We start from the raw sequence: 13,160 nt of genomic DNA, 5'->3' as shown, positions 1-13,160 counted from the left end.
TACAAAGCATTTCACACTTGATGCTGTCTTGTACCCTGTATGGTACTTATAAAAAACGATTAATGGCCCCATTTTTAGAGCTGCCGCATAGCAGCACAAAACTACTCTGATATTTTTAGAGAAGCTGGGATCAAAGCAAGGCTGCTCTGCAGCAATCAATTTTATCAGGCATGCTATCAAAATACATGTATTGACTTTACCTATGGTGTAACGTAAAACAACATTTATTTTCTGCTTTAGTGAAAAATATGTATTGATAACTTCAAAAAACAATTTTTGTAACCATATGTATTTCATCACAAGATCAATTATAATACAAAGCTATGGCAAACGCTTAATTCCATAAAATTTTAAAATGGAATACATAACCTTTTCAATTTCTTTAAATAAGGTAAGGCAATGAACCTCTTGCCCCTCACTACCCCCACTTAACCATTCACACCTTCAGACTCGTACTCAAATTCAGATTAAAAACAAGTGATTACTTTGGAGGATGGGGAATGCCGTGACGCAAGGATAGCCCTAAAAATCATCACAATATCTTCCAGGCTTCGGCAAGTGCGAACATTATCTTTACTATGCATATCTCACACCCACCGACTGTACAAGGCAGGCCTCCTTTCTAGCACTGTGTACTTTCGCAGCTCCCAAACTTTGTATTGTTGCTACAATTGTAACCCTGAATGAAACCGGTTTGGTCTGTTCTTGTACATATTTTTGCATCTTTATTACGCAACAATTAAGTTAAGAGGCACTCTGTAATGGATTCTTCCTTCATGTAAATTGTAAAGAAATAGTGGTTTTCTCCAACGAGAGAGTCTTACTCCCCACCGTCAGAGAACAATTTAATAATTTAGTTAATAATATAGTGACCAGCAGGGGTACTATGGTTTTATAACAAATGTCACAGAAGCCACCTGATTCGGGTATTTTTGCAGGTTTCAGTTTCTTGGTAGCCAGAAGAACTTTTATCACTCTAACCCACCCGTCATCACAAAATTGGTTGCCTGGCTACACTTCCACAACTATTTGACCCTTCCTGTCACAATAATTCAAGTTGGAGGAAAGACCCTGACATGATAATCCTTAGGAGCCATCTTTTTATGAGGGGTGAAGCAGAGGTCTACGTCCCTGACCTTAGAACAGATAGTTTCAAGTGAGGTCACTAGTACAAGCTGTATATAGAATATATGCTAAAACGTTTCCGCTTTGCCACAGTTCTGAGCAGGTTTCTTCCAGCTCCTGTTGCAAGATGTGAAATAAAAATAAACTTAGAAAAAATTCTAACTTCCATCCAATAAGTATTGTAAGGCTTAGAAAAAGCTCAATAGGCTTGAGGTAGAAAATGTCCTAACTGTGTCTTGTAATGTGCTAAAAATTCCCATTAAAAGCCAGCAAGTGTAAAACTTTACTGTAGACGAATGCTGAAATGTTATATGTCTCATGCTGAGCCAAGAAGAAAGAAGGACAACATAGTCTCCTCCAGGATGTTGTAGAGGTAGGAATTGCTCATTCTTCTGCTTTCCTTTACCTGGATTTTGCATGTAAAGACAGAATCAGCCAATTTCAAGGCCTCAGCCAGGTAGTCAGTGTTGGATCCTGACTGGGCTGCAATGTGTTGTGTGTAGAGTCCTCTACTGACTCAGCAAAAGTATGGCACCATCCTCTGCTACTGAGATTGCAGGACCCTCCATCAAACTCTTCACTTGTAGTCCTTATGCCACTTTAGCATTAATATTTCTAAACACAGGCCAAGCATTTATTGGAACAGTTAAAGTACTACTTTTCGATCTGATAACCAAGTTGGTTAGAGCCTCCTGTAAAACTAAACAAAACAACAACAAAAAAACAATATCCAAATATTTTAAATTGTTACGGGATTCAAAGTTACAGCTTGAGAAAATATAAATGGCACATTTCTAATCAGATTTTGGCTTCTTGTGACAAGGCAGCATAATCAACACTAGTTAAAAAGAAATGTACTGAGGATTAAAACCCCTGTTTCTTCCTTTGCCACATTTACACCATCAAGTTTCAAAAAGACAGACATTACATCAGCCGGCTGAAATAGTTATTCGGCTTAAATTTTTACTTGCTCGCTGTGCCACAGGATCCACGCTGCGCCTCACTGGTGTGATACAACGGGCTGGGAATATGCCCTAATAGTTCGTTCTGGACCATTTCTACTGCAGCAGGACCAAGGGTGACTTGAATAGGGCTGTACCGCGAGTAACAAATTTGGCAAAAATAACGATGGACTGGAATGGTGACCGAGTGATTGCTAGTGACTAAAACGTTTCCAAGCATTCAATATTTCTAATGCAATGACTTTACCAGAAGCATAGTGCAGTTTCCAGCCTCTTCCCTCGAAGAATTCATGAGCATTTATTCTTGAACAATAAATGATGACTAGCATTAGCTTCCTCTGAGGAAGCTTTACAACTACAATCGCAAATGTTCCTTCCTTGTCACTGTAGTAGTTCACGTATTAACTTAAAAATGTTTCTCCAATATGTACAGTAGCGTAAGCAGTAGCCATAGCACACCCACCTTTAATTTTGCAAGTCTATATAGTGATACCTAACTGGATATCTGCGGTATGAGAATCGTAATCACAAAGCTAGAAGCAGACACTAACACTTTGCTAGTATTCGTCACAAGCAGGTTATGTTCCCTATTAGTACAGGAACAGCTGGTACTAACCCTTGCTAATTACCATGCTATATAGTATGGACATTACATTTACCTAACGCTATAACATCGTGGTAGCATTGCAGTATGTTTGTGTGCATTCTGCTATTTTGCTTTGAAATATAACTATCAACCATTTTATTCCCAAATGCTAACCTTCTCAAGTCTAGTTGTCACCAAGTTTTCAGCTTCCAAGCAGTCCAGCACTTTGATCTAAAATGGTCACATAAGTTTCCAGCAAACTGATCTCACTAAACACCACGGGAAACAGCATAAATATCCAAAGGGAACTTTTTACAGCTTACCAAGAAAAGGGATTACTCAGCATGCCTAATCTTTTATTGACCTGTCGCAAAAAAATCACATATAGCATAACAAGAGAGTTCGATATCAATAGCGTTTAATCACGGATCATTCTGCTAAAATTAAGATTGATCAAGACATGCATTTCCTTAATATTGATATGTTATGACCAGAAGTAGAGCGAAACTTGGACTCTAGAGCAGTAGGTGTGCCATATGCCATCAGTACCATACTACCTGATAAGAGCTCACCTTCCCCAGTAGTTCTTCTCTATTATATCCAAACAGCGTTAGTGAAAAGCAGTTGTTGATGCCGTAGATTGTTGCATCCGCATGGAGTGTGATTAAGCCGCTGACACTAGTGAAGACCCATATGGTTGCTGTGTAAGTCACCCCCATTATTGGCACATTCCGAGATTCATCTTTAGACAAGTCCTCGATTACTGGATTTCCTTCCTCATCAGAGACAGTCGCTCTCAGTTTCAAGCTCAAAGGGAATGTTGTGCCTTCTCGGGTCAGCCCTACAACTCGTTGAAGTTTCAAGGCCTGTAAAAGAGTAAAAAGTATTATCAATGATCTCAGGAGCTAGAAAGCTGTAACGAAAGGCATTACAAATAGAGAATACAAAACAGATTTATGGCCTCAACCTCAAGTTGCTAGCTAGAGTCACTTCTAGAATCAACCGCGAATTAACAAGACTAATAAACTGATGTTAACTCAGTCGCCCTACAATTTCTTGATTTTGTGTTCTAATGGAGTCTCCTGTTAGTTTTCAACGTCCTACCCTTTTACTACTGTTGCTTTTTATTACCCTTGCAACTTCATCCTGAAGCATCCACTTTACAAACATCGGTTACGAATTTCCATTAGAAATTCACAAGTACACAATTATGGCTTTACAAGTTTCCAGAGGGCTGCCTAGAATTGAGCCCTCTGAAAGATCTGGCTATTCCCTATGTCTCATACATCTACAAGACTGAATATCCAGCTCCCACTGCCACTGCCACAAAAAAGTGATTACAATCGACTAAGCATGGTAAAACAAAACAAAAAGTGCCTAAATCATTAAGAGACCTAAATAACACTATCCAAGAAGTCAGCAGAAGTCCGAATGAGCGAAGAACAAGAAAAGACATGATGTGGCACAAGCCAACACATGTAAGTGGACATCGACATAAAACAGAAGTGACATGGTACAAAAGGACATGGAAACAGAGTCTGAGATAACCCGTTAACTATTGCTGCTTTCAGCAATCTGGGCACAGGAACCTTGTGTCCCGCGAGGAGCAGCGCCAAGGAGGCATCCCCACCAGCATTACACACTTGCAGCCTCTCAGCATTATATGGCGCGTTGTTTGTACCCGCAGCACTGGAGTTCCTGACAGCATTCTCTGCACAGGGACTACGTATCCCAGGAGGAGCAAGGCCAAGGAAGCAGCCCCACCGGCATTACAGACCTGTAGCCTCTCGGCGCTATATAGTGCATTGTGTGTCCTCACAGAGCGGAGTTACTGACAGCATTCTGGGCAGAGGGACTGCGTGTCACAGGAGGAGCAGGGCCAAGGAAGCGGCCCCACTGACATTATAGACCTGCAGCCTCTCAGCGCTATATGGTGCATTGTTTGCCCCTTTAGTGCGGGAGTGCCTATCAGCATTCTGGGCACAGGGAGTACGTGCTCCAGGAGAAGCAGGGCAAACAAGGCAGCTCCGCCATCATTACTCACCTGCAGCCTCTCAGCGCTATATAGCATGTTGTTTGTCCTCAAAGCACAGAATGTGCGCGGGTCGAGGGAAGGCATATCCTGAGGCTGCCAAAGCCCTGATGGAGGCTGGGCCATTCCTTGCGGTTTTGAGGAACAAGTCCTCTTAATTGATTTTTTATTCTTTTAGGAGTGCATAATTTATTACAAATTGTGGACTGGGAAGGAATGGGGGAATAAACCAGACGCTGTATTACTCGGGTCACTGCTAAAGGATGGGAGTGCAAAGCTCAGAATGTGAGGTAAATTGTAAAATCTAAGATCCTGAAAGTCCTCCATAAGCCTGCTTCGAGGTCAATTAACTATATCTCCTATGAAACTGACACCTTAATTGAAGAGGTGGAAACTATCCTTAAAGGGAATGATATGGACACTGGGAAGAAGTATGGATCTATGTCAGACTTTTTCAAAGCCAGGCCAAATCAAGAAGAGGCTTACACTAGAGCTGCACTTGTTGCAGAGTCTCCTGGGGCACAAGCTGGTGACTGTTCACAAGAGAGGGATGTGAGCTTTGTTTACGCTAAAGCTGCCACTTCCTCTATTTCCTCAACCTATAGTAACTTAGTTGTTCATGAGGTTCCTTGCCTACATCGTTTTGCAATTCTTGAGGACCTGGATCTTTCAATAACTAATCCTGCTGCTCCAACCTGTCCCCCATTAGTATATCCCCAGGAAATAAATATCTGCTCTTTAAAAGAAGCTGTTAGTCTCATTATTCAGCTGAGAAACGAGGTGGCACTAATGAAGAATTTGCTATCGGAAGTTGTTGCTCTATTGCATAAACCTATGGAGACTCCACTATAGTGAATCCTAGTTTGTTTTAATGGGTACAGGGGTTATCTTACTCTTTGGCTTGCAGACTCATGCCCCCGTCACCCAGTGACTTTTACCCTACTTAGCTTGCTCTGTTTTAGAGCATTTATTTAATTAAATGTTTTAAGATGGCTGCCTTGTTTTTAGTAAGGCCCATGTTTTAGTTTGCGTAATCAGTGCCACTACTCTAAGGCGTCAATATCAAGCGACAAAGATAAACAAACTGTAGGTGTTCTCATTAGGTACTTTTCCCCTTTACACTTTCAAGGGAATTGTTCATATAAATTACCAACCCAAGCATGTCTTGTTATCTATTGTTTGGGAACAGACCTACGTTATGGGTCCAAGCAGATCTGTATAAATACTCCTCACTTAAACAGATAGTCAGAGGGATTCCGACCAGATGCCATCGCTGCTATCGATGCTGCATGTCGCCTTGACGCTGACCCAGTCTTCGTGTCCCTATGGAGTCTGAGCTAGAGACCTCATTCCAGGGTAATGGGTTGCTCTTCTCATGGACATGGCATTGGCAGATTAGGTTTAACACGCCTAGCTCTCTTTTAGGTTAGAGATTAGGTACTTGACATTAGGGTATTAAGACATATCTCATACTTCATGTCTCTTCCTGATATTGCAAGATGGTGGGGGTCTTTGTATTAATGACTCTGGTCTTTACCATTCTGTTTCTTGCACTGTTTATTATCCTAATCATTGCAGCCCATGCAACTTATCGCAGATTGCAGTTTTGCTAAATAAAACCTATTGAAACCTTACTGCATCTTCTTCATTGTCTGATTGAGACATGTTGGTCATGTGAGAAAGGGGTGATCACTCCTTGTGTCACATTCTCGAGTCCATGCGTAAAGGCTGCTACAAATCACCTTTTCCTGTTTGGGTTTCTGGTGAGGTGCTGCTTGTGAGCCTGGAGGGTTGAGACGACAGTTGCGACTTATTGTAGGATTGGCATAGTCGTCTATAAATATAAGTACTGTCATCCTTAAACCAGCAGTCTTGCTTAGATCAAGAGTCCAACTACTTAGTTGTTCATGAGGTTCCTTGCTCAAATTGTTTTGCAGTTCTTTAGGACTTGGAACTTTCAATAACTAATCCTGCTGCTCCAACCTGTCCCGCATTAGTATATTCCTAGGAAATAAATATCTGCTCTTTAAAAGAAGCTGTTAGTCTCATTATTCAGCTAAGAAACAAGGTGGCACTAATGAAGAATATGCTATAGGAAGTTGTTGCTCTATTTCGTATACCTGAGGAGGCTCCATTGCTGGGGGAAGTAAATCCAGCCAAAATTCTTGCCATAGCAAAAAGCCACACTTCTCGAAGCCCTGCAAAGACAGAGCGTCTTCAGGGTGACAGCACCCAATTACCTGCAAAAGTCAAACGCGTGGCATCGGATGAGTGGAGAAAGGACCTCATGGAAGGAAAGCGCCCTGTGTTTCTGAGAGAAATTGTGTTCACAGTTATACACCGACATTAGTTTCTAATCCATCAAAAATTCGGCGAATAGATTCTGGTTAGAAGCTAGGCCATCCAGCATACATGTGTAAAGTGCACAAAGTATCGTTAAAGAATAAAGTTACACATTGGATAAGGCATGTCGGGCAATGCAGATCGATTGTCTATCCTGACATATTACATGTTAAGAGTCACTCGAAGTGGGCTGACTCATGCGACACAATAGAAATCAAATTGGTTAAGCAGGATTTTGTGGAGGGTTTGTTATCTTTGGATGTTCGTTCCTTGCCTCCAAATGGGTTCAGCATCTTGTTTAAAAGGAGCTAGTCAAACCAACAGTTTTTTCATGCAGCGGGACCCAGGGAAGTCCACTATCGGGAAGGACCGAGATGGAGAAGCCAGAAGCGTGTTCCAGATCACCCTCACAAATTATAATAGATTATCAGATGTAGACTGACTGTCCAGTCGGTTTGTGTTACACGATTATCCACAGGCTATAGTTCTACCCGTTTCATCTGTATCATTTGCATGAGTCACAAGGGTTTTTCCCTCACTCTTTCTAATGTAATAACAAAAGGCGACTCAAGCAGGTCAGATATTTCCCCTCAGCCTGAAACCCCTGGGCTCTGTGTTTGTTCTCCACAGCCTAAAGGTAAACATTCTCTCTCTTTTATTTCAGGGAGTATCGCAGGTATTATGCAAGGTTAAGGATGTGGACTGGGGCTTGTACATAGATAACTTCGATGTATGCCTGTTTCAGGAGAAGTGGGCTATCTCAAATGTATATAGGCAGGGTTTCAACTCTTACTGCATTGGGGCTATCCCGTCAAATGTAGGAAGGACAGCGAGGCCCTCATTGTTTGGGTAAAAGTCTATACTTGTTTTTTTTAACAAGCCTTGGTCCCACTTGTCTCCAATCTCTGGCGTTGGATTTTGCGGCAGTGCTCTAGAGGCTACGGTCCTGAAGCCAGGGACAAATGAAACTCATTCTATTACTGCAAACCAGTGTGATTGTTTTGTAGTTCTCCTCCCTCAATTCTCATTTCTGGAATGCAACAAAATAGAGTTGTACAAAAATACCTGTAATGTGAAAGAAAAGGTTAGTGGACTTCTGTTAGCTGTACTCTAAGAGCTTCAAAAGTACTATCGAAACATTTTTGTCATTAAAGTGTTGATCTCAAATAAGGCATAGTCAGACAAGTCTGAGAAAAGGAAGAGGAAATTAGGAATCTGTCAAAAAGAGAAGGTGTGACCATGGCATTAACAGAGTGGTTGCCGACCAGTAGAAGAAAGGCAAATAAGAATATTGAACTAACTGAGTAAAACTGAGAAATCATAGACAGCTGTACATGGACTAGAACACTGTAATTTGTGGTCTAGCGCATTGTGAGAGGCCTTCAATTATCCAGTTTAAATAATAACAACTTGAGAACCTCGGGAGTCGTAAGATTCTAAGGTTTAGGGGAAGAATTATAATTTTCTAAGAAGTTAATGTCTGGGGTAAACTTTGACATTGACACAAGATTACTGACAGTCGTTAAAACAGATAATCAACCCAGCAAGGGTGAAAATGTATTCAATCTAGGCTGTACTCAGACGTCATCTCCAACACAATACAGGGGTGAAAGTCAACTCGGAGCTTGGCAAGGTTTTAAAACGTCCGAAGACATAGGAATTAACACTAGCATTTTCCTATGTAGAACTGATGTTTAATTTTAAAGATAATATCAACTAAACAACTGGGGAGAACTTAGGATGTTCAGAGGAGAGTCTTAAGAGTGACATCTAAGGCACTAGAGTGCTTGTCTGGATAAACTTGGTTGTCCTGGCTTCTCTCTGAAGCTGTGCTTAAGTTTCGTTTCTAAACCAGTCACATGCACATTAAGTGGGTTTGCATGGCAAAACTGTTTAATACCTTTTCACAATTACCTTTTCACAATTTGTTGTCTATGCCAAGTACATGCACCAACAGTCCCTGTTTCATCAGAGATTAATTGAAAGGTCTAAATAATCATTATGCATTGAAATGGTTCCCATCTTCCTTAAAGGGTATTCAGATGTGCATTGGAAGCAGCACTTGTAATAAATATTACAACCATTAAAGTAGTACTTTTTCAAAACAGAACTGCTCAACTAAAAAACAAAACAAAACACAAACAAAAGGGAAAATAAAACAGAAGCTAGATATCATACGTTCCAGACTCTGCTACTAGAGGCAATGTGAAAGCAACAAAAAGTAAAAAGATTAACCAAAATTGGTAAGCCACTGTAAAGCCAAAATTCCCGAGAATGAGACTCAGCTGTTAAAGTCCCCATGTTAGCCCAGTACTACTTGGATCCACACTAGATAACGTGCATTGATATTAAATCTAGTCTTATGAATCACTCTCCTTATCACCAAAATGGCAGAAAAAACTTTCATACCTTTGACATCTTCCTGCCAGGAAACGGGATCTGAATGGAAGGAATGAAGTCCGAGATCTTGTAGCCAACTACTTCCTCGGGCAATGCAAAACCATAGAGCTGGGCAAACGGAAGGTCGCAGGATGTAATCTTTCCCTTTAATGTGAAGAGGTTGCAAGGGGAGCACATTTTTTATTTTTGTGGCATTAAAGAATATATGATCACAACAGTCTTTATTGACAATCCCACACCAACAACACAGACAATACAGAGGAGCATAGATATCATTTTCAACAATGAGATGAAAATCACGGATAAAAAAAATACATTAAAATCAACTAGCCTTTTTAGGAGCACACTTTGGCTGCTACTGCCATATAAAAAAACTTGATATAAGAATAGATACAAGTGATAAGTTATGCTAAAACCCAACACACAAAATGGAGATATACCAGAACGATGCACTTGTATTTTCTGCATGCAGAGTGTTTGTTTTTGCGATATTAACTGTTACAAAAAGTTCTAGAATGGATGGAAGAACTAATGGGCAAAAATGAAATACAAAAGGTCAGGCACAGCAGCTCAGAATTCTACCAGATGTCCCGTGGTAAATGCAGTGCATAATAACACTAACCTCCGTTAAAATACTTTATTTTACAATATCGTTAGTGCAGCCAATGCTGGTTAGCTATAGAGACATGTTTCAGGATATGTGTATGTCAGGAGAGAGAGTAACACGTTAAATTCGTGGCTGCTGGCAATGCTGATCGGTCTTCTCAGGTTTCTGTACCACCGCCAGTGCACAGGGGCATCCCAGAGCTCGTTAGCCCAACACCTCAACAAGGAGGCAATCACAAAAGGGGGAGGAAGCACATTTCCTGGCATTCCAGCACGCACTTCAGCCAAATGCATTGTGGTAAACGCAGTACACAACAATCACTCCAGTTTTCACCATTATTATAGCCGGTGATGTGAATCTCTGGAAAGGTGTTTCAGGATATTTGTCCTTCCCCAGTAGCGAGTAGCAACTTACATTTGGGGGTGCTGGCAATACTGCTCAGTCTTCACACGTTTCTGTACCTCTCCCAGAGTGCAGTTGCATCTCAGAGCTCGGCAGCCCAATAACTCAACAAGGAGTCAATCACAAAAAGGGGACTGAGCACATTGCCTGGTGTACTAGCACGCAATTCTCCCAGATGCACTGTGGTAAATTCAGTGCTTAATAACACTCACTTTAGTTAAAAGCCAAGTAAAGAAGTTATAGCAGAATGGACATTTTTGGCATTTGGATAATGATGTTCTAAAACGCGGGCAGAATAAGTGAGGAGTTGTGATAGAATGATGTTATGCTTTTTCAGAATGCAGATGCAGTTTTGAAACAGGTTTAAATGATCATATTGGATTGATTCAACAGCAGTAAAGTTAATGTGGTCAACTTTGCTGCAAGTGATAAAACGGAATCTGTAAGGAAATGCCTCCTTGGCATGGTTACCCCCTGACTTTTTGCCTTTGCTGATGCCAAGTTATGATTTGAAAGTGTGCTGAGGCCTGCTAACCAGGCCCCAGCACCAGTGTTCTTTCCCTAACCTGGACCTTTGTTTCCACAATTGGCACACCCTGGCATCCAGGTAAGTCCCTTGTAACTGGTACCCCTGGTACCAAGGGCCTCGATGCCAGGGAAGGTCTTTAAGGGCTGCAGCATGTCTTATGCCACCCCTCACTCAGCACAGACACACTGCTTGACAGCTTGTGTGTGCTGGTGGGGAGAAAATGACTACGTCGACATGGAACTCCCCTCAGGGTGTCATGCCAACCTCACACTTCCTATGGCATAGATACGTCACCCCTCTAGCAGGCCTTACAGCCCTAAGGCAGGGTGCACTATACCATAGGTGAGGGCATAGGTGCATGAGCACTATGCCCCTACAGTGTCTAAGCAAAACCTTAGACATTGTAAGTGCAGGGTAGTCATAAGAGTATATGGTCTGGGAGTCTGTCATACACGAACTCCACAGCACCATAATGGCTACACTGAAAACTGGGAAGTTTGGTATCAAACTTCTCAGCACAATAAATGCACACTGATGCCAGGGTACATTTTATTGTGAAATACACCCCAGAGGGCATCTTAGAGATGCCCCCTGAAAACATACGCGACTTCCAGTGTGGGCTGACTAGTTTTGCCAGCCTGCCACACACCAGAAATGTTGCTGGCCACATGGGGAGAGTGCCTTTGTCACTCCGTGGCTAGTAACAAAGCCTGTACTGGGTAGAGGTGCTTCTCACCTCCCCCTGCAGGAACTCTAACACCTGGCAGTGAGCCTCAAAGGCTCACCCCCTGTGTTACAGCGTCCCAGGGCACTCCAGATAGTGGAGATGCCCGCCCCCTCGGGCCACGGCCCCACTTTTGGCGGCAAGGCCGGAGGAGTTAATGAGAAAAAACAAGGAGGAGTCACGGGCCAGTCAGGACTGCCCCTAAGGTGTCCTGAGCTGAGGTGACTGACTTTAAAAAATCCTCCATCTTGCAGATGGAGGATTCCCCCAATAGGATTAGGGATGTGCCCCCCTCCCCTCAGGGAGGAGGCACAAAGAGTGTGTAGCCACCCTCAGGGCTAGTAGCCATTGGCTACTAACCCCCAGACCTATACACACCCCTAAATTGAGTATTTAGGGGCTCCCAGAACCTAGCAAGATAGATTCCTGCAACCTGAAGACGAAGGAGGACTGCTGGCCTGAAGCCCTGCAGAGAAGACGGAGACACCAACTGCTTTGGCCCCAGCCCTACCGGCCTGTCTCCCCACTTCAAGCAAAACTGCAACAGCGACGCATTCCACAGGGTCCAGCAACCTCTGAAGCCTCAGAGGACTACCATGCATCTAAAAGGACCAAGAACTCCAGAGGACAGCGGCTCTGCTCCAAAGAAGAAACAGCTTTGCAACAAAGAAGCAACTTTTAAAGACAACACGTTTCCCGCCGGAAGCACTCTGCACCCGACGCCCCTGGCTCGACCTGCGGAGAAACAACACTACAGGGAGGACCCACCGGCGACTGCGACCCTGTGAGTAGCCAGAGTTGACCACGCTGAGCACCCCCAGCGACGCCTACAGAGGGAATCCAGAGGCTCCCCCTGACCGCGACTGCCTGCTTCTAAGAACCCGACGCCTGGTAGAGACACTGCACCTGCAGCCCCCAGGACCTGAAGGATCCGACCTCCAGTGCAGAAGCGACCCCCAGGTGGCCCTCTCCCTTGCCCAGGTTGTGGCTACCCAGAGGAGCCCCGCCCTTGCCTGCCTGCTTCGCTGAAGAGACCCCTGGGTTTGAAACCAATTGCAAACCCGACGCCTGTTTGCACTCTGCGCCCGGCCGCCTCCGTGCCGCTGAGGGTGTACTTTTTGTGCTGACTTGTGTCCCCCCCGGTGCCCTACAAAACCCCCCTGGTCTGCCCTCCGAAGACGCGGGTACCTACCTGCTGGCAGACTGGAACGGTGGCACCCCCTTCTCCATTGAAGCCTATGTGTTTTGGGCACCACTTTGACCTCTGCACCTGACCGGCCCTGAGCTGCTGGTGTGGTAACTTTGGGGTTGCTCTGAACCCCCAACGGTGGGCTACCTTGGACCCAACTTTGAACCCTGTAGGTGGTTTACTTACCTGCAAAACTAACAAACACTTACCTCCCCAGGAACTGTTGAAAATTGCACTGTCTAGTTTTAAAATAGCTTATTG

General features: G+C 43.4%; 1 protein-coding gene across 10 annotated transcripts in view; it reads right to left on the bottom strand.

Annotated features, from left to right (window-relative positions):
- The window catches only part of PASK (PAS domain containing serine/threonine kinase), a 1,088,660-nt gene that overhangs the window by 822,930 nt on the left and 252,570 nt on the right, over positions 1–13,160 (bottom strand). For all 10 annotated transcript variants that reach the window (XM_069213654.1, XM_069213650.1, XM_069213651.1 and 7 more), the window contains 2 exons: positions 9,458–9,592; positions 3,246–3,539 (listed from right to left, as the gene is read on the bottom strand). In XM_069213654.1, coding sequence (XP_069069755.1) covers positions 3,246–3,539; positions 9,458–9,592 — 429 coding nt within the window. The remainder of the gene's footprint in view (positions 1–3,245; positions 3,540–9,457; positions 9,593–13,160) is intronic.

Source organism: Pleurodeles waltl, chromosome 11 (assembly GCF_031143425.1).
Source record: "Pleurodeles waltl isolate 20211129_DDA chromosome 11, aPleWal1.hap1.20221129, whole genome shotgun sequence".
Classification (NCBI taxonomy): domain Eukaryota; kingdom Metazoa; phylum Chordata; class Amphibia; order Caudata; family Salamandridae; genus Pleurodeles; species Pleurodeles waltl.
The sequence above is the reverse complement of the archived record's forward strand: the minus strand, read 5'-3'. Positions and strand labels throughout refer to the sequence as shown.